The 22,378-nt window shown below is 40.4% G+C and overlaps 1 protein-coding gene across 1 annotated transcript in view; it reads left to right on the plus strand.

The window, feature by feature from the left end:
• The window catches only part of EMILIN2 (elastin microfibril interfacer 2), a 35,431-nt gene that overhangs the window by 7,818 nt on the left and 5,235 nt on the right, over positions 1-22,378 (plus strand). The window contains exons 3-6 of the mRNA XM_075142040.1: positions 6,700-6,875; positions 9,726-11,660; positions 17,718-18,050; positions 19,575-19,613. Of these exons, the coding sequence (XP_074998141.1) occupies positions 6,700-6,875; positions 9,726-11,660; positions 17,718-18,050; positions 19,575-19,613 (2,483 nt within the window). The remainder of the gene's footprint in view (positions 1-6,699; positions 6,876-9,725; positions 11,661-17,717; positions 18,051-19,574; positions 19,614-22,378) is intronic.

The following is a 22,378-nucleotide window of genomic DNA, read 5'->3' on the forward strand; positions in this document are numbered from 1 at the left end:
TGCAAATGTTGGCCATGCTATACATTAGTGCCAACTTTATTAAAAGCACCCTTATGTGCCTGTGTGAGGCCAGAGAAGCTGAGCCTCCTTGGTAACATGTGCTAGTGGAGGTCATCATAACTTTATGTATTCCATAGGGATGCCTCAAAATTATGCTTTTCCCAGCGGAAACAATTTTGAAACACTCTCTGCTTGCTTTTGATAATGTATATTAGGGCCTGATTATTATGTTATATAAAGACCTGACCATGGCCTTTTGGGAACTTCAATTGAGATGGCTGTGGTTGGGCCAGGCGTTGGGTTAGTGGGTAAAGTCAGTGGCAGTTTTTTTGAAGAAAAGGTAATTCCCCAGACCCCAACACCTGCAAACACATGTACTGACCTTCTTTATATAAATTTTGGAAAGCAAAAATGCCAGCTAAAGGAAGAGTAGCAGCAGAAAGACGAGACTTTCTTAAGTCCATCTGTAAGAAGCAGCTTAGTGTGTCTAATGTCAGATGAAAATCAAAAACTATTTTGGGGTTCATTAGGATTCTTTTTAAATAGATTTTTGCTGCAATGTATGGTTGGGATTTATTACCAACTCCATGGCTTGCTTTCACTGAACACCTAGACTTCTGTAGGCTAATCTATTCCTGTCAAAACACCCTTTTCACCATTTGCTGTAAATGCCTTAGGATAAACTCTTAGTAAAGACATATTTTTCTCAAATTAACCTCATCTGTGGGCTGGAACACAAGCTAGTCGCCAACGCTGCCGTGTAGTAGCAAGGTTATAAAAGAACAAAATCCAGAGGTGGGATTCAACTCACCTTAACTTCAGTCGTCTGCCATACAGAGGGATGAATGTGAGCATGGGAGCTTAAACACCTGCACTAGTGGTGACTCAAATGCAAGTCAGTGGTGTCCAGCATGCTCTTTAGGTAATCGGATGTAAATAATGACTCGAGGATGAGATGCAGCCCTGTTTCGACTCTACTGACTGTATCGACTATATTTCTTTTGGCTGTAATGGAAATGCAGATAACTAGCACCTACACAGTAGGCACCTGAATTCAGGTGTGCTGAAACTCACTGTTACAGCTAAATTGCTAGAAGTCTCTGTGATTTCAGTGGAACTAGGATTTCTGCCACTGTTTGTGGGGGTTGCAGTTAGACCTGCGCTCTTGGGGAACAGAAAACTTGGAATCAACTGGTTCTAGTTTAGTAACTGTGTAGTATAAATGGCCAGCTTAGGTATATTTTCAGTGGAAGCCTTTGCAGCCCACAAAATAAAAAACGCTTGGTCAAAATATGATTGCATTTAACTATATCTTCTAGGTAGTATTTTTGAGGGGTGTCTATGTGCTACTTCAGCACTCCCATTGCAATATATTGGAAATTTGGATGATTGGGACATGCAAGAGCAGGCTATATAATTTACAAAGAATGGATGTACGTTCAATAAAAGAGTTAAATAGTGAAGATTTGTTATCTTCTATTCAATAAGACCGTGATTTGCAGGCTGCTGAAGTTATGGGACCAGTTCCAATGACTACAGAATTTTGGACCAACCTTGAAGTTTTGTGCGCAGAATAAACATTTTATATGCTGCTTATGTAGAAACATATGCTGATTCTGCAGTCCCTTCCTCACAGTGAGGATGTGGTGGCACTTATCTTCTTGCATTTCCCAAAAGGTTGAATGTTAATATCTAGTTACAGAACTGAGCCATATGTTTTCCCACCAATTTCGTCCAAATGTTTCTGATTTGTTTTATCGCTATTAGGTGACATTCCAAATATCAGTGCTAACTGCTTCCTTCTGTGGTTTAGCACCATGAGAAAATTTTAGCTCGTTCCCTAGTCAAAATGTCTCGCATTTGCAGCAAACATATATTTTTAATTAAGCGTTTTCCTAAGAAAATACTTTTCTTTCAAAGAGGAGGAATATTTGAATACTATTGCCACACTGTATGATTTTATTTCAGCTGCAAAATACTTAGATATTAAAAGCGGAGATTTCCATTAACATTCTGAACGTGTTTTCTCATTTGATCAGCATGTTGAATTCATGGTGAAGGTAGTAGGCGTTGGTAGTTATGAGCCTGTTGTGGAAAGACTCCTAAAACCCAGCTGTTCTTATTTTCTCTGTTGCGAGAAAAGATTAGAGACTGCTGAAATCACCCTTTATTCATGCTCTCTAAAAGAATGATTTCATTTGTAGTATTTCGCTCAATTCACCAAAAGGATATGACCATCATCTTGGGCTGGAAGTCCACAAGAGGATGGTATGATTAGGCACAATAAATGCTGGTGTGTTGTATGTAACTTTTAACCACATAAGAAATTTTTTTTAAATATCTTTGAGACACTTGTAAAAATAATTGTGTTTATTAACACTTACTTGAATAGCAGAAATCCAAGTCAACTGGAGGAAGATTTAATGTTTTCCTATGTTTTAACTACATTCCAGCATATACAGGCATTAAAGTGGAGCCTCAATTGTTTAAGAGACTTATGAAACTTTTGTGAACCCTTTTGACCAAATTGCCTCACTAGGTAACTGTGTAAAGATTCACACCTTTTACAGATGAAAGATGTGAAACTTGGGCATGTTATGTTTTAACCATGTAATTACCCAGCTGCATAGAGAAGCAACATTTTGTCTCTTTGGCTACACTGAGTGCATTTTGTATGTTTTGTATGTTTGTGTTTGCATGTTACATGTTTGCTGTGACTATGAGTGAGCAATTGGATTCAGAATACTGCAAATGTAAATAAAGACGTCTGATTTGTATATTCTAGTAGCTCTAGTAACTATATCATTAAAATATGTAGAATCACAAATTATTCTCAGGATGCGGTCCCTAGCAGAAAGTTATGGTTTGTTTTGTTAGAATTGTAACCAAGAATATAGTTGTGTTCAGTGCTCTTATACTGTTATATCCTGGCAAAATCCTGGAAGTCTCCAGCTCCTTCACGGAAATCCAGAGCGAGCAAAGTTCTGACTTGAAAAAACTTGTTGTATGATTGAGAATCTCCCGTGGGCTGGATGCGTGCTGGTGACTGTCGTTTATCAGTGCATCTGGACAGTGCTGGCACAGTGACACCATTCCTTGCATGGGCAACTTCCACAACTGTGTATGAAGCACATCATTGGTAGAGAAGCTGTGGCAATGAAGCTGTGATTTTTAAGAAACTTTTATGTGACTGGATTCAAATTAGAAAAGTGTTAGGGTAAGTTCCTGTTTCCCAGCCTTACGTGACTAGCCTTGCCGAAGTGACGGCAGCTGTGTGATTCATTCAGCTGGACTGGCAGTGTAGAGGAGCAATAGTTCTTGGTAAGAAAATACCAATTTAATTTCTGAGCCATCCATGAGTATAGCTGTCTTGTTACCATCGTTCAACATGTAAAATACGAAAGCTGTTCTACATCCAGATTTTGAATCATTTTGATTCTAGCTTATTTTTGCTCTAGGAGAATTGTGGTTTAGGATTCAGGTTAGTATGTATTTGATGTGCCATAGCTCAAATCAAAACAGATCCAATTCGTGTATTTGCTTGAGCTCTCAGACCTGCAAGAATATGTAAGGAATAGACTGCTACGACATTTTAAAAGTTGTAGATACACAGTGTTTATATTTTATAATTTAGAATGGGAGGATTCTTCTGCATTTCAAGTAATTTTTGTATTAAATCATATTAAAACATTTAATGCCTATTAGGACCATGAAACTATGAAATAAAAAAGAGCGAGAATGTCGAATTTGCTTATTTTTTATTTTTAAGATGGAGTTTGGAAAAGTTCTATAATTTGCCCATAGGAAAAATACTATGCTTTTAATTTGTTTATATTCTTCTTTTGTATTTGTCTGAATGTTGAAGTCATCTGAAGGTGTCTACATTGATGAACATAACTACAGAGAAGGTATACAAAGAGAAACTTGTCAAAAATATGATAGGAATGGCAGAAATGGTGCAAGGAAAATCCTCGTTCTGTAATTTGAGCAAAGAAGTGCACAATTTGCATTAAAGTAGTTGCTCCTTCTTTTATAAAATTTGTTTCATCTATATTCTTAAAACTTTGTTAGGAAAAAATAGAGAAGTGTAATGGCATTTGAAGATAATCGAAATGCTATAATTTTCAGGAAGGAGTTTGGCCCTGAAAGTATAGAGAGGAACACACACAAAGTTTGGAGCAGCTAAGTGTTTTATGGAAATCAGAGAAAAGTATGTACAACCATTTCCGGCATGTGAAAATTGATCTGGAAGTTCAAAGTTTGCATTTCAGTAATGTGGTGGTTGTGAGAGAGGTTGTAATGACTCTCAAAACCACTTCAAAACACTAAAGCATCTAGCTAATCCTGTCACTCCTCTGACTCTAGCAGCTAGTTGGAAGGAAAGGAATCAAACCCAAATTACCTACACGAGATGTGGTTTAATACTTTAGATAAGGGAGAAGGAAAAGGAAGTTCCTGGGTGGCCGGGATGTTGTCCTTCCCAGTGGTGCCCTCTGCATTGCACTCCTCTATTTCATTTTTAAAGCGCTTGACCTTGGGGATGTCAGTACTTTACAGCTGTAAACAGGATTCAGCAGATGTTTCGGTGAAAATTGTAAAAGAAATGATGAGCTGGAGTGCAGTCTACAGCTGTTTCATATATGGTGTTGCAAAGGTAGAAGAGGATTGGAAACCCACTCTGAGTTTACATGCTCCAAGTCAGAATCTGAAAAGCTGACAACCACAGCAAACCACTGCAGTTACAAGCAGCTAATAGACAGAGTTACAGCCTAGCCTGCCCCTGCCGTCCTATGAAGATTCACAGGAGAAGGGAATCCAGAGAGGCTTATTACAATAAACTACTCTTTGGCCCAAAAATAGTTGGAAAAAATATGACGTTGTCTCTAGTCAGAGTAACTTTTTCCCCTTAAATGAGAATTGTAGATAAAGTAATAATGCAGAAGAACACTAAGTATTTCTTGAATGCAAAAATTAGAATATATTGTGGTAGAATTGGGAAAGATATGGTTGGAAAAGAAACAAATTCGTAATTAGTAGTTAACATTTTAACCCCCTGCCCTGAGTTTGCTAAGCAGCTTACCAAAAAGGGCCAGCAAATGGCTATCAGATGTGGGATGTTATATTAAAATTACGTCTCTGAAGGTGAAAGATGCTGAATAAAAAAATACAGAATTATTTCAGCAGTTATTTGCACACATGGCAAGAGAAGCTTTGAAGGGTAACAAACTCTTACTCTCTGATTTTCAATAGAAACTGTTTCACAGTCAGTGTAAGATTTAACTCTTTTCATTTGGTAGCTAATTAATGATTATTTTTAAACAATAAGGAATTTTGCATCGCAATACAAGACAATGTTTAATGAAACATGTAGTTGATTTTTGTGTGATAGCATGGCTGCTTCTGGTGCCCATTCTGTACTGTATTCTCTCTGTCCCAAAATACACTCCCTCTAAGCCCAGCCAGGCTATGAGTGAAACCTGTTGCAAGAGCTCCTGTTGAGTCCTTCACTGCTGTCCTGTATCTATTCTGCTGGTGTTACTACTTTAGGGACATCTCATCTGTGAAGTGAGCCTGTTGTTCATCAATGGATGCAAACTGTTGTTCTAACCTGAAATAATCTTAAGGAAAAAAGATCTGAAAATGCTGTAGGGAGGTTATTAGTATGATACTGGTTTTATTCAGAGAAAGGAATTCATGTGAGAAATTGGGGTAACTCTTTTGTTTCTATGTGTTCCAAGTATACCAATTTATAGAGCTCAGGTGGACAATCTCTGTTTTACTTATTTTCTTCATATCTCAATTCGAAATGAGCTGTACCTTAACATTGGTTTAGTTTTTATAAAATAGCACAGCCTCTGCTTATGGTCTGGTGGGATACCGTAGTATCTGACTGCAATTGAACATGCGGTACATGTACTGAAGGAAAGTTACAGAAGTCGTCTACGGTTAAAGAAAGTTGCACAGCCAGAATCAGTTTGCCATTTATTAACTTTTGCGTGATTAATCAGGGAAACTTAAGGTTGTATGTACATAACATATGCATAGGTTTGCCTGCAAGACCCTCTTCAACTTAACTAGTGAAGCAGGAAAGAGTTGATTCCTTTGTTGGTTGTAGCCTTTCATCTGACTCCTTCTTTCATGTCCTTATCTGACTCATGCTTTCAGCATTTTGTCCTTCCCTGGAATATCCCTCCTAGCTTTGACTGCTCCGTAGATACGGATTCCGAGGAATGGTTTAAGTGGAGATTGTGGAAAGACAAGCGGGACAAAGCAGGCAGAAACATTTTTTGATGTCCAGAAGAGTTGCTGCCAGAGCAGCCCTGTGCGTGGGTTTGCAATGAAAAGCAGTTAGTTAGAGGAAAAAGGTTTTGAATTTATAGAATAATACACTGGTGGTCACTGTTACTCTCAACATTGTCTGGTGAGTTGAACCTTCACTTCCCACAACATGTTATCCCTCTACTCATACATGAAAGCCCCTGTTCTACGGCCATATTTGCTCTCCCTGACATGACTGTGTTGAGTGCAGGTAACTTGAAAACCTAGACAGAAACATTTGTTCATTTGATGTTTGAAGGAGAAAATGAATCATAGATGAAAGTAATTGATTTTCATTTAAAAAAAAAACTGTTTTAATTTTAGCTTTAATCTAAATAGCAGATTAGGTTAGATTGCTTAAAATACTTTCTGTTTTGGCAGATACCGAACGAGTTTCAGACCTCGGTACACAGTTGCATATAAGACAGTAACAGAGCTGGAATGGAGATGTTGTCCTGGGTACAAAGGGGAAGACTGCAGAGAAGGCCCAGCAGAAAAGCCAAACACTGCTCGTCGTCCCACAACACCAGCGAAAGCTGTTGTGAAGAAAGGCTTGGGTAACTTTTTGTTTGAATTTTGGTATGCATGATCACGTCTGGTTTCTTGTTTTGTCTTTTAAGTATAAGAACCGTTATGGTTTCTATTAAACTCAAGTACTGGCAGGTACAAAAGCCATATGGAAGACACTGCATGGTGGGAAAATAATAGCCAGGCAATAACAGTCTTGATACAGAGAATTTCCTGAAGAATAATTGAGGAGTGGCTGTAGAACACTGGCCATAAATGCCAGCTGGCTACTCATGGTTCAGGAAAATCTTTTGTGTTAAGGTTGGGTTTTTTCTAAGAATTTACAGGCGTTTTTTGTGGTTTCTTCAATGTTCAGCAAAAAAAGATATATTTGAGAGGAACTATTATTAAAACGAAAAAGAACAGGTGTTAATTTTAATGATATATAATGCTCCCTCGCAGTGTTTCACAGTGTTTTGTTTGTTCAATGTCTTGTGCAGATTTTACAGATTCATGTTAGATTACCTGCCTTAATACTAAGGGGTAAGGGAATGATAAGCCTCGATTTCTGAAAAAATACCTTAAAGACTGAATTATGTTTGTTTGTGTAAGATACTGTCTTCTGAAAGGGTAAGAAGGAATGCTGCAGTATTATGCCTTTTTTGCATTAACAAAAAATGATAAACAGATGTTTCCTTCTGAACGACTTCTTCCCAACATCATTGGATATTAGTGTCACATATAGCACTTATTCAGATTTCCACTTGCATTTTTTGTGTAGTGGAATGGATTGGGACTGAATACATGGTTTCAAACCAGTCCTATAGATTATATACCTGCTTTAAAAATAAGCTTTTAAAGTATTTTGTTAGCCCACCTAAAATATTATTTCCAAAAGATGATAATAGAACACGGTGGTATCTTCAAGTAACTTGCACACTGCTTATGTCTAGAGATTTTCTTTCTGCTTTGACCCTAAAAGAACTGTAAGTCAATGCAAAAATAGACCAGTATGTATGTAATAGCTACACTCTGTGTGTGCATACTTTGTTATTTTTAAAGGAATTGGCCACCCTCCCAGTCTTGAAGAGTACATTTGTGACTTCCTACCTTCTTTGTAATGTCTTTAAGCTGAAATCCAGTTTAAAACTAAGAAAAATTCCAACTGCATGTCCTTCAGACCCTGTCTCAGTGTTGCTCTCCACTCTATATCTAGCATGCATAGCCAGGAAGCACTGCTAAAATTCTATTATCTGAAGATAAAGATTTAACTGTTAACACCTCTTGTCATCTGATGGAGTTATTCTAATGCTAACGATTTGTGTCTACTTTCTGTTGTATTTAAAGTAGTATATTTTCTTCTTCGCTTCTGCTTCTTAACTTCATTTACTTTTTTTATGTCTGCAATAGTATGCCTTCACTGTGCAGAGGTCTTTGGATTATGCATTGCATAAAGGGTGTCATGCAAAATCCCAGTTAGGATTATACATGATGTATTTGTAGTATGTGCCCCTCTGTGCAAAATGGCAAAGATATATGGGAGTATGCAAATAAATACGATCATGTGGATCTACACATTAAAGTGGTATTAAATGTTTGTTAAACTAAAACAATTGGTGGTGTAGCAGCAGGTTTGATTAATTTTAGATGATTACTTGGGATCACACTCAGTATCTTGACTTACTAGTGCCTTGTTGCTGAGAATCCCAGAAAACAAGACTGGAGGGATCTTAAGGGTTCTGTTTATCCATCCCCTAAGGTAGAATCAGCAATGTCTGTCCAACCTCCAGTGGTGGAAATTCTGCTGCCCATGTGGACAGTGTCTTCTGGCATTTCACTTTCTGTACAGCTATCAGGCCTCACCTTCACTTGCTCCAGTTGAAGCCCATCCTTCTTCATGTCCTGTCCCATCAGTAGCAGATACATAAAACAGTTTATTCCCTACCAGTTTACAGGTATCTTTCAGAATATCACTCTTCATTCTCTTCTCCTCTAGCCTAAATAACAAATTACTTTGACTTTTCCTGTAGTTTATACTTTCTTGACCTCTGATAATGTTTCTTTCTTTCTTCTGGATTTTCTACAATTGTTACACATTTTACTTGAAACTGAACATCCAGAATTGTACGTGGCTCTGCAAATGACGTGCTGCCAATGACAAATGGATTGGAAGGATGGTTTCAGATTCATTAATTGATTTGTGCTAGGTAAAAAGTAGATTGCTGCTAAAAGTCTGCTTTTACTTTTTTTCATTCAATGAGGATAGTGCTGGTGTTATTTTAATCTAACAATTTTGGATATGTAAAGTTTATGCTTTTATACACATTTTTATTGCCTATTAAATATGTGTCAAATAATTAGGTATTTTTGAAGCAAGTGTGATAACTGGAATATCTTGCAGAACCCCATCCAGTATATGCATTCGGACCCCAGTTCAGCAAAATACCGGAGCACAAATCCACTTTAGGCACATAAATTATTGCCACTTAAGTTTTCAATGGGAATTCAGGAGCAGCACCTCCCAAATTATTGTTACAGGAGATGCAGTGGCTCTAAGGTGATTGTGTTGTGATGTGTATGGATCTATAATGGTCTGTTATATATGCTATCGCTTAGATTCATTGCTGAACAGGAAGGCGGGTTCTGCTTGCTAATTTATTTATTTATTGCCATTGTATCTTGGCAGGAATTGGTCAATGTGCTAAAACTTTTAGTTTGGAGTGTTTTGATAACGTTTTAATTACAAACTAGTGAAAACAGGAATAGAAAAGGGAACAAGCATTACGCAATTTAAATCATTATTTGGCTTTAAAGAAAAGTGAAATTAGCCTCAGCTGATAAAAACAGATACCACTGGGAATATTTACATCCAGACTTTGTCTGTTATTTCCATGAAACAGATGCAGAACCAACAGAAGTGCCGGAACCTCCACCGTATGAGAAGAAAATGCAGTTTCTTGAGGACGAATTGTTTAGACTTACACGATCAGTGCTTGAACTTCAGTCCTCTGTGGCAGGTGTGAATGAAAACCTAAAGTTGACTGTCCAAGAAGATGCTAGTAAGATGTTGGTCACTTGGCTGAACAACCTTTATGACCGCCCAGAGCCTGATAGTGCGATTGGTGGTGAAACAGACACTATTCATCTGCCTGGACTCCTCAGCAATAAAGATCAAAAAGACCCTTTTATTGATTTTGAAATGGAAGATATAAAGTCTGAGCTAGCTGAGGTCAAAGAAGCCTTGAAGACGAGGAATGACAAGCTGGAGGAACTGAATGGAAAAGTAAAAGGCTATGAAGGACAATTGAAACAACTGCAGGAGGCAGCACAAGGACCTACAATAACAATGCCCAGTGACAATATATATCAGGAGTATATAGACTCAAAATTTGAGTCCCTCAGACAGGAAATACTGGAAGGATTTGAAAAGAAAATGGCAGATCTGAAGAACTCCTGTGAATACAAACTACAGGATATCCAGCAGCAGTGTGATGACAATGAAAATAACTGTTTAGGAATAATTGATGTTATAAGAGGAAAAGAGAATGACTTAAGGAAAGAAATAAATACTCTCCGAACTCAGATTCCATCAAACAAGTCCAGTTGTTGCAAGGAGGGTGAAAGAAATGACTTTGACCAACAGATAAAAGATTTAGATAAGAAGATTGACAGAGTTGTGGAAGCACACAGGATCTTGAACGTCAGAATAGATAATGAAATCAGTCGATTGTCAACTCCAGATCTAGAAGACATGTTTGGTGAGAGGTTGGAGGAGCTAGATGCGAGGATGAATGTTACGGAACGAAATGCTGAAGAACATTGCTTTTACGTTGAGGAAACTCTCCGCGGTGCTATAGCTGCTGAGGTAGATGAATTGAGAGACTTGTTTGACCAAAAGCTGCGGGCACTAGAAGATAGGCTAGGTGGCACTATTTTAGAGATCGCTAATACCACAGACCCGGATGGAATGTATATTAATCCTGGGCCCATCTTGCCCAGTGATGCAGGATTCGCAAATGAGCAGTTTACAGCAGAGATTAATTTCCTGAAGAACAAACTACTGTCACTTGAACACCTCTGTGGGCAGAAATGTCAGTCTGCACCACAAGGTACGGAGGACCTTCAGAAAGAGCTAGAAAATTGTAACAACAAATACAATCACTTGCTTTTGAAAACAGAGAATAACACTGTTCTCCTGCAGTCTCTAAATAGCTCTCTTAATGAGAAACTCAACTTAATTAAGGGTAACCAACGTGACATCCAGAAAATGCAGAGAGATGTACGTGTATTCCGGTATAGTCTAAATGTCATGGATAAAGATATGAAAAATCTTCAAGATGGCTTAAGTAGCTGCAAGGAGCAGCTTCTGGGTGTCAATTCTACCTGTAGAAAAACGCAACGAGGTGTCTTCCGAAAAATTGATCAAATGCAGAGGACATTTGCAAATCAAACTGCTCATCCCAGTGATAATTGCTGTGGTGAAGTGAAAGAGAGACTAGAACAATTGAATGACCATTTCCTGAATGACCTTAGCAAGTGCAAAGAAAAGACCCAAGGTATCCAGGAGGGTGTTTCGGATGTGGAGAGCAGAGTCTCGCGTGTTGAAAAAGTTTGTGGCAAGCTGGACTCTGTCTCAGGTAGCTTGCAGAAGATAAAAGAAGGTCTGAATAAGCATGTGAGCAGCTTATGGAACTGTGTCCGTGAAATGAATGGAACTATAGCATCTCATTCCACTGATATTTCTGGCCTCAAAAATTCTGTCCAACAGTTTTACAGTCAGGTCTCCAAAATCACCACGGACATTGAAGGCATGCTGAAATCTCGGTCTGACACAAGTAAGTTTGTTTGCTTCTTTTAATGCTTTTTTTTGTTTGTTTTTCAACTGGCTGTCTTTTCTGAATCATTTATAAAGGAACTAAACAGGGGAGGAAAAATTTAATGTTACACAATTTCTACTTTGTTTTTACAGTGACTCTAATTTTGGCTCTTTGCTCTAGAATGCCATAGAGCACTTTGAGTGCTTTTAAAAGTATTCTCAAAAAAAAAAAAAAAAAAGTAGTCTTATATGCTTTCGTGTTTACTTTGAGCCAGAATAAAGAGAGTGGGAAAACGAATATTTTTGAATAATGAATTTAAAGTGAGTTTTAAGTACTAATTATCTGTGTGTATTATTCCAGTTCATTTGATTTGATTTTGTTGTTTGTTTTGTTTTATTTTGTTGTGTGAGATTATTCTTGATTCCGCGGGGGAAATTGAAAAGTAAATGGAGAAAACCGAAGTCAAAGGAATTCAAATTTATGATAAGAAAGATTCACTTTGAGTTTTGTTCTTAGCATGAGTTAATGATTATAATTCAGCACCAACTCTTTGATTTAGGACTTTCGCAAACAAGCTCTGGCATATCTTGGTGTGGCAATATAAGACTTCTGCTTCATAGCTCTCCCAGAAGTTTGCATTCCCACAACGTAGTTGGCAATAGGTGCACACCCCAGCTGGCAGTGTTTTCACACCGCAGCCACTTCTGTTAGTAGCCCAACATGTTAGCTCAAATCTACCTCCACAGGTGGTTTAAAGTTTGCATTACAGTGGCTGAGAAGCAGAGGCACACTCCCTTTGGCTCAAAATGCTGTGAAATGGTAACCTTGGTTGGTGAACCTTGCCATGAAGGTTTAGAGACCTTGCCAAATGCCATTCAGTTCCCTGTGCAAGTCTTGCTCCAAATTTCCACAATGGGCTGTTTTTCTGAGAGAGTCACAGTTTACAGAAGGAAGCTGAGTTCCTGTTTCTGTTAGCATGACGCAAAAAGAGAGGAATTGGAGACTGTTTTGAAACTGCACTTTTCAGTTGGTTGATGCTTCTGGTTTTAATTCTGTGCACCTATGAGATAAATAAAAGGCCGATTTCTGTGACTGGCCTTAAATCAGAAGAAGAGGTGCTGAGGGAAGAGCCTGTGGGCTGTTGCAGCTGATGGTGATTGGGGGAGATCAGATGCAGGACTGTGAGCGCTCTTGGTTGAATGGAGAAGTTGTGCTTCACGAAGGGTCTGAAAGTAATTTCTTTAGGGAAGAATATCCTTCTCACTCCGAGGTGGAGACTTGAAAGCCTGTGATAGATGTGTTTCTTTTGAGTGTTTAATTGTTTAAAACCAAATATATTGCAGTACTTGACACAAAAATCCTTCTGAGGTGAGAAGCTCTTGTGTGAAATTAAAAAAAATACGTTGCTCTTCCTTTAAAGGAAGAAGTGAAGGGGAATGAGGAAGAATTCTCAGCTAATTCTTTTGGTGAAATCTTGTCTTAATTTCAAAAGGGTTAGGACCCTGGATCTTGCAGAAGCAGACCCAGTCCCCATTAAAATGCAGTATGATGTATCTTTGTAATGCTATTTCTCATCCATCTTGCCCAAAATAAATTTGCACTAGCGACCACCATTGGAGAAAAGTCCAAGATACACACAGTAATCTTTCTTCTGCTATTTAAAGCGGCCTCATGGGTTGTATTTATCAGCCCCTATTACAATGTTGTAAAGCATTAAAAAGCCTCAGCACGCCTGGGTTTCCGTAAAATAATGCTGTTTCAGGGCAGAGCTCTCCATCCACCATTGGGTGTTAAGAGCCTATGGAAGGACGCTGCTGCTTGATCTGGGGTGCAGGCACTCTGAGCATCCCTCGCTGCTATGAGGTGCCTTGGCCTCTGAAGGATTTGTGAAGCACACGCTTCAGTCCCCAAATGTTTCCAATTACAGTAAAAGTCTGGCACAGCTGTCCAAGTAAGTTTTGATGGCTGGAATTGAAGAAAGATTTCGGCAAAAGAGCCTTTTTTGGAAGTAGTTTGGGAACCCTGTTACGTGAGTTGGGGTATGGCTTTAACTATTTTTACATCCATGATCTGCAGCATTGTCTCCGATACCGACGTTATTTGAAAGGAAGACTGTCAGTCCTGGCCGTAGATTGGTGTAGAATTTCTTATGCACTATTTGCCAGCATATCGTAGCATTCAAGTGATGTCATTTGACTTCAGAAGGGCCGAAACAGAAACAATTTGTTACTAATAACAGTTATTGAGGGCAGTAAGGCATGGATTTGTTGCAAGAAATACAATATAAAATCTTATCAAGCAGTGTAAGCCTAGCACACTGTAAACCTGAGCAAAGTCGAATGACCCTGATCTGAAGAATATGGCTGTGTTTTCTTCCAAATTTTATATTAAGGGTTTTCAAGTGCCTCAATCCAAACTAACAAGCCGGGTTAGTGAATGATTGTACGTCAGATACGGACCCAGAGACCAGAAATGTATTTAATTTGTTATAATTTCTGGTAAAGGTAGTGCAGCGTCCTGCCGTACACAAGGCAGTGGTGGCAGCAGGCGGTGGTCTTCTCTAAGCATGTAGAGGACCAGGCATGATGTGCTCACCAAGGTAACGTAATTCAGCAGCTCTTCGTCCACATTAAATGGTGACTGCCCCTAGCTCCACGTCTCGTAGGGTAAGTTGTTCTCATTGCACTCTGTGCCTCTCTGCGGGTAGGTTTCCTCTTCAAATGGCACGAAACTGAAAGCCATGTTAAAGTTAGTGGTGTCTTTTAACTTACTGCCTATTCATATAGATTCATGAAGTTCTCCAGGAATAAGAAGTGTGATCTTGCAGCCAGATACTGTGCTGGGAGTGCAGTTTGCTTTGGTTACGGTATTTGACCTGAACTGCAATTCCTCTGGTAATTGTCTCTGTAGCAGAGTTTTGAAAGCAACAGCAAAATGTTGTCTGCTGAAGTTACGGTCTAAGAAACCAACTGTATGCTCTGCATTACAGCATCGATAAAGGGCAACATAAAATCTTAGTGTTGTGGTGCGAATAGTCATACAGTCGATTCTTCTAGGTTCCCTGTGAGCTTATGCAAAATAGTACTTTGTAACTTAATTGTCAAATCCCTTTGGTATCTATAAGAAAATTCAAGTCAGATCTTTTTGGCTTCTTGTGAGTGCAGTCACAGATTCCTTTACTCGCTAGTTTGTTTTATGCACTTTGTTTCTGTGTGTTTCGGAGGATGAGGAGAGCATGGTTGGGGCAGAATGGTACTAGGAACAGACGCTCCCCGAAGATCCACCTGCCTCATGCATCCAGGTCGCTGCTCGTCTTCCTTCCCAGCAAATCATTCCTCCTTCAGTGAAGTAAATTGCAGGTTAAAGCTGCCTGGCTGAACAGACTGAATAAAATAAAATATTTTTAAGGGGGGAAGGGGAACAAAAGCATTCTTATTTTCAACCGGGGAGGGAAACCTTTCCTTCTGTTTCAATTGCAGATGGGCATCTGAGAGCAGAAGCTGTTGCGTGACATGGCAACTGAGTTGTCACTTACACTGGTGATGACAACCAGAGCAGCAAGGACACCGCTGCTGAGGACAGTGTTACTGTTCTTAGCTGTGGAGTGATCTCAGCTCTGCTCTTTGCCTTCCCAGATAGATGGGAAGATGATGGGGAAGATTCCTGTTTTGTCCGCTAGCAAAGCTTAAGCAGGTCCAGCTAGATTCACCCCAGCCTTCGTCGGGGGTTCATTTCCTCATTGCCTTGTGAATTGAAAACACGTATTATGGAATTCAGTGTCAGGATAGGGTCGCTCCAGTGTTATCATCTTTATATAGTGATTTATTGGTACTTTATCTTGCTATGATGCATCTCAGTAGAAGAGGCCAAAAAGGCTGGCAAAGATGGCAGATCAGATCCCTCTCAACCCACGCATATGTGATTACTGGCACTTTAAGTTGATCTTTAGGCAGGTGATTTTGGATTTAGCTTTATGGAGATGTAGTTGGATAATTCTGAATATTGCAGTATTGATGTTGCATGCAAGGAAGCAGTTTGCACAGGATACGGATTTGAGCTGTTGATTGTTATTTTAAAGGTTTAGAAAAGCAAGCAGAGAAATGTATTCATTTTCCCTGTGTCAGCCCAAGTCGTCGTCTTAATAAAGTCAGCTTAATTGGCTAGAGAAATGACAAGTACATGCATCCCAAGGTAAAGTATTTTGTCAATTTGTGTTTTGAATGAGGTTAATCTGAAGATCTTAATTGAAGGTCTAAATCTATGCCACTGTGGACAGAAGATGTCTCACTGAGTTAACAACTCTGTTAAACAATTCACTTTGATACCTTAAGCCTTTTTTTGAAAATTTTTACAAGATTTTTTAATCCTGGGATTTTTATGAAGGTAATTTTAATCTGTATAAAGTGAACATTTCACTCCTTAGTCCTCTGCCTTGTGGATAGAGTTACTGAGGGAGCTTCAGTCCGGCTTTCTGGTACATTACTTGTATAAGTTTCAATTCTCATGACAGTTAAAGTCAGCCAGCAAAGCTCAGGAAGATATTTTTATAGCAGGCATATCTAGCAAATGAATGCAGGTGGTGCGAGACTATGACTTCAGACAGCCTCTCAGTACCCTGGAAGGCTTATGTGGACTTTTTATGAGACCGAAAACAAGAAACGAGATTCACAAGGGTAAAGTGCAGGTGTTGAGTAGGCACGAAACAGCATGTGGGTTGTCAGCAACACCGTCTGGACCCCAGCTGTGCATCATGGACAATACCTGCATAACTTGGTTGTAAGCTGTCGCCCAAAGGCGCAGCGTAAGGCCCTCCTGGGGGTCCCCAGCTGTGCAGCAGAGCCAGGGGAAGCCTCGCACCACGTCTGCTTCTAGGCACAGCCATTTGGCTTAGCCTTAGCCACTGACGAATTCACTCAGGCTGATTTTGGACTGTGATGAATTGAAGTGCTTCATTCTGACCACTGAGACCTCAGAGTGGTGATCTCCACTGTGGACCATGGCAAGCATCTCTAGCGTGATAAGTTCCATTAGATAAATTTGCAAGGGGATGTTTGTCCATTTCCCCAGAAACTCACTTTCATCCTGCACCTAAAGCCATGCTTTAGTCTCAAAATGCAACCAAAATAACTAATGCTAATGTTTAATTTAGAATGAAATTCTAAATTCTGTGTAAAAGCTGTCACTGCATCTGCTGAAATCTACACATTTGTAAATTCCTGTCCTTAATGTAATTCAGCTTCATTCTTGGGAGGACATTGCATCCTTAAATGTCATCTAGGACTCCATTTATATGAATAAGCCTTAATTCCTATAAAGGGCTTAGAACTGGACCAGATACACAAATGTAACCGTGTCAGTGCTGTTCAACCCTGATGTCATATGTGTTGGCTGCCCCACTGGAAAAGTCTTTTAATGGTATCTCTTCTCTTTAAACAATAAAGGCTTTTCTGGTAGATTATAGCCTAGGGTTCTGCCTTCGTTGTCAGAAAATATTCGTAATGGGAATACTTGGAATTTTAAGTTCATTGCTTTTCAAAGTAGGGGGAAAAAAATCTGTAAGTCGGTGTTCATTTACTCAGGGTTTTTCTGTGGATACTTTTCTTTATGGTAGTGCTAAAGGGTCAGCCTGTGCTAGGTGTTGTGTGAGTACAGAGTCGAAAGTAGGAGCGATGGGCGGGAAGGGTTCGAGAGAACTGAAGTGAAGGTAGAGAGAGAGAGCACGCAATGGAGATGAAGGCAGTGGTGGGAAGAGGTATGATACACAGCCCGCTTGGTGCAGAAGGTCAAAGCTGGACTAATAGGTGAATGTTTACGGGTTATTTGGCTTCTGCTTGTCCTGTCTCCAGGCTGTCTTCATTCCTTTCCCTGTGTCACAGGCTGGGAAAGGGGGAGTCTGTAGTACTGCAAGAGTGGAACAGAGTTTTGCCAGTGCGGTCTTGGGTCTGAGGGGAAAGGCAGCCTCAAATTGAGTCCTGGTTTATTTTAAAGTATTTTTTTAAAATAAAAATATGCAATTTTACATACTATTTTAGGCAAATAATTCTGTATCTTTCCTCTTCTTTCATCATTTCAAAGGGAGATCAGAAGTACCACAGCAGCCATTGCCACCACCCCTGCAGCCCCAACCTGGCATATCCCTGCTGCCATCACGGCCGAGGATACAACCCCCGCGACAGAGGACCCCCTTCCAGCCACTGCAGCCTCCTCTGAGACCTCCTCTGCGCCCAGCACTGCCAGGGTCGGGAGTTGTGCCATTTCTGCCTGGAACAACTGGGATCATCTTGGAGACTGGAGAGGCAGGGCCTCCTGGCACTGTTTTAATGTCAGGAAGAGGGCGGCTTAGAAGTGTGGATGGTCAGGCTGGTCAAAGTACCATGCCCATTGCTGAAGGGTATGCTGGAGCACCAGGTAAGAGAACCAAACTAATAGTGAATCACTCCCTTCTAAGTGCAATGGACATGCCAGGTCCTGCTAGAGGGGTGACACTGAGATCTGTTGCGCTTTACCAGCTTTCAGCCTTTCGTGGACACCCAATATAGCTATGGTCCTGTTCAATATCTTTATCAACGATCTGGATGAGGGGATCGAGTGCTCCCTCAGTAAGTTTGCAGACGACACCAAGCTGGGCAGGAGTGTTGATCTGCTCGAGGGTAGGAAGGCTCTGCAGAGGGACCTGGACAGGCTGGATCGATGGGCCGAGGCCAACTGTATGAGGTTCAACAAGGCCAAGTGCCGGGTCCTGCACTTCGGCCACAACAAGCCCAGGCAACGCTACAGGCTTGGGGAAGAGTGGCTGGAAAGCTGCCCAGAGGAGAAGGACCTAGGGGTGCTGATTGACAGCCGGCTGAACATGAGCCGGCAGTGTGCCCAGGTGGCCAGGAAGGCCAACGGCATCCTGGCCTGTATTAGAAACAGTGTGGCCAGCAGGAGCAGGGAGGTGATCGTGCCCCTGTACTCGGCACTGGTGAGGCCGCACCTTGAATCCTGTGTTCAGTTTTGGGCCCCTCACTACAAGAAGGACATGGAGGTGCTGGAGCGTGTCCAGAGGAGGGCAACGAAGCTGGTGAAGGGCCTGGAGCACAAGCCTTATGAGGAGCGGCTGAGGGAACTGGGACTGTTTAGTCTGGAGAAGAGGAGGCTGAGGGGAGACCTCATCGCGCTCTACAACTACCTGAAAGGAGGTTGTAGCGAGATGGGTGTTGGTCTCTTCTCCCAAGTAACTAGCGATAGGACGAGAGGAAATGGCCTCAAGTTGCACCAAAGGAGGTTTAGGCTGGACATTAGGAGAAATTTCTTTACTGTAAGAGTGGTCAGGCCTTGGAACAGGCTGCCCAGGGAAGTGGTTGAGTCACCATCCCTGGAAGTATTTAAAAGACGTGTAGGTGAGGCGCTTAGGGACATGGTGCAGTGGGTATGGTGATGTTGGGTTGACAGTTGGACTCGATGATCTTAGAGGTCTTTTGCAACCTTAATGATTCTATGATTCTATGATTGCCGTTGGGAACGGGCTTACGGCAGAGATGATTTGTGAATGGGCCTTTGCAGCTTCCAGCTGGCTACAGAAGTAGGGGAAACACATTCAGTACCAGTCTTGTTGCCTTTGCCAAGGCTGCACAAAGCATGAGGTCAACAGGGCTGATGTAAAATCCTTGGTAACTGCAGCAGTCTGCCACTAGGGAAACTTAAATTATTTTTTTCTTGCCATAGTGCTTGCAGTGTACATAGTACATTGTAGTAAGAATTTGGTTTTCTTTGCCATGACCACCCCAGTTTAACGATAATTGAGCGTTTCATTAGGAGATGCTATTTGGTAGCTATTTTGGTAGGTTGCTGTTCGGTAACAAAGGATGCTTTTTAGAAGACTGCAGTGATAATTTTGTCGTAATGTATTCCATTATGTACTGTGTCACACATACTACTTTTCCTTTGCAGGATATCCAAAGTTACCTCCTCCTACCACGGACTCGCAAGGTAAGGCAGTTGTTTCCTAGAAATTCTTTACATTTACTTAATGTTTATTTCAGTCCCTGGAAAGTCACGGTTGAGAGAACAGTGTTGATTTTTAGTATTTAAGTTTAGCATTGACAGATTTTTGCTATACCTAAGCATTAAAACATAATCTGCATCCTTTGAAAATATGGGGGTTTTGAGGTTTTGAAAAATGATTAATTTGGGGTTATTGTTACTTACTTCAGTGGTTTTTTTAAATACAAAGGGTTTCTGTTTCCTAGTAAATGTGAGTACTGACCTTTTTTTTTTTTCCTTTTAAATGAGAAAATACAGATTTCTTTCTAACGATTTTAAGATTTCTTTAATAAGATCTGAATAAGGCCAAGACTAAGATCTTGAAGCACTGTTAGTATCTGAGCTAGTGCCTGAGTTGGTGGTAAAACACTGACACAGGTTGCCCAGAGAGGTGGTAGATGTCCAATCCCTGGAAACATTCAAGGTCAGGTTGGACGGGGCTCTGAGCAACCTGATCTAGTTGAAGATGTCCCTGCCCTCGGCAGGGGAGTTGGACTAGATGACCTTTAAAGGTCCCTTCAAACGCAAACTGTTCTATAGTCCTCCTTGTGGGAGAGTTTCTGGCTTTTTTAGACTCACGAGGGCTCGTGTTCCTGACTTCAGTGAAAGCAGGAGTGCTGCCACTGACAACCACAGTTTAAAAAGATTCAAAATGAAGTTTTCTTGTTTGGTGGGGTTTTTTTTACTTTTTTTAATTGTTAGTATCACAGTTCATTTATGGATTTTTATGATAAACAGGTATAAATCTTGTGTGGGACATGCTAGTTGGCCTTGATAAATACGTTGATTGGGTGCTGCCTGCCCTACAACCTCATACTCAAGATATTATCAAACCCTGGGGAATGGTATCCTGGATCAAAGTGAATATTCCCACACCCTCTTCAAAAAGAATGATTTAATCTAAATTTGTTTGAGGAAATATGAAAAACAGATGAAAATAAAATATTAGGGCCTTATGGCATCCAAAATTCTACCCTTGGGAGTTGGTTTGATGGCCCTAACAAAATCACAGATACACATCCTAAAGACTGGTCTGGGGACTGACAAAAGAGTTGTAAAGAGTTCACACTGTAATACTGATATTTATACTTTCCAATTAAAAATCTGTCATAGCCTTAAAGCAATCTTTTTGCATTGGAGGATTGTGGTGGTGGTAAGGAACAAGCGGCAGTAGATGAGGCTTCTGGAAGAGGATAAGAAGTAAAGAAAAGTTCGTTTATCTTGATGCCAGCAAAGCCAATATAGATGTCTAGATTTCTGTGATAAATGGATTTCCTGGGGGTTTTCTTCTACTTTGTACAATCTATTGCCGATTATAGACAGCAGTACTTTAATAAGTTTATGCTAAAACTGTGTGAAACAGTAGGTGAACGTTAAAAGTGTTGAAAAGGCAGGGAGTGGCTGGCAGCGCGCCTGTTTGCTGCTTGGTGGAACATGTTGCAAGAAACGTGTTATCACCCTGGGATCCAGAGAGAGGTGGGCTTGACCAAGGAGTTCCTTTTCCTGATCCATGCCCCTGAAGACCTATCTAATATAAGATATACCTGCTGATCTGTCCTATAACTTCCCCCAAAATGCCTTGCAAACCCCAATGGCAGGTACAGTCATAGAAAACAGAGAGGTAAGGATGGTGCAAGTAACTATTTGACTTCTGTGGAGTTAGAGCATTTACATCCACTGTCCCTAATGGCCAGTGTCTGCTTATAAACAGCAAAGAAAGAGAGCATACTGGGGCAGAATTCAACAGTTCACAGTGTTGTGGAAATTAACAACTGGGGAAGGGAAGATTTTTTACTGGAGGAGGAACTTAATGCTTACATAAGGCATTGAGGAATCCTTAATCTCCAATTTGCACAGGACCACAGTTTACAATGGCTTTGCCAGTCTTCACCCAGTACATTTTGTGGTACTGAAATTCAAATTTGAAAGAAGATCAGGCCTTCTTGTACTATAATTCCTAAAATAAGAAGCTTGTACTATTAAATTGGCCTTCTGAGTACTCCCTTTCATTTCTGTTTCTGAATAGCTTCTGTTGTATAAAAGCACTGCTCAGGAAGAAGTTGAGGGCTCCAACTCTGTCCGCAGGGATTAAACTAGACCACTTTAGTGCTCTTCTTGAATGCTGAGGCATGATTTGCATATGTTCAATACCAAAGTATTTCTTGAGTTTTTCAGATTCATTAGCTATCTGTTTGCACACATCTCACAATATAACGTTGTAGGTAAAGATCTTCAAGGACTTACAAGTATTAACGAGAGAGTGTAAGGTACAATATTACATATTAGCTCTGTTTTCACAGGCAAGGTGAGTTAAGTGTCAGGACCTAAGTGCATCCACCTAATCCCTTTTAATACAGAAAGAGTTGAACCAATTGCTATTTAAAGAAACATAAGCAGCAAATGTTATTAAAGCATGGCAATTTTGCAGTTAGGAGAATTTTTGTTTGCTGGAGCAAAGAAAATTGCAGAGGCAGAAGTAATGAATTGGCTGATGAACTGGCCTGGGAACCGATGAGAAAATGCTTGTAAGATCCCAGGTCACACGACTAGGCAAGGACAGAGCCAAGAAGAGGATTTGGATGTTCTGATCAGTATACAGAGGGTCACAGTGAAAAAAATTTATTGAAAGCACAAATTGTCTTCCCCACCTCCCCCTTCATGCAGTCTGCTTGTGTCCTTAACCCTGCAGCTACAATGGAGGGTGGTTGCTC

This window comes from Calonectris borealis, chromosome 2, assembly GCF_964195595.1.
Source record: "Calonectris borealis chromosome 2, bCalBor7.hap1.2, whole genome shotgun sequence".
Classification (NCBI taxonomy): Eukaryota; Metazoa; Chordata; class Aves; order Procellariiformes; family Procellariidae; genus Calonectris; species Calonectris borealis.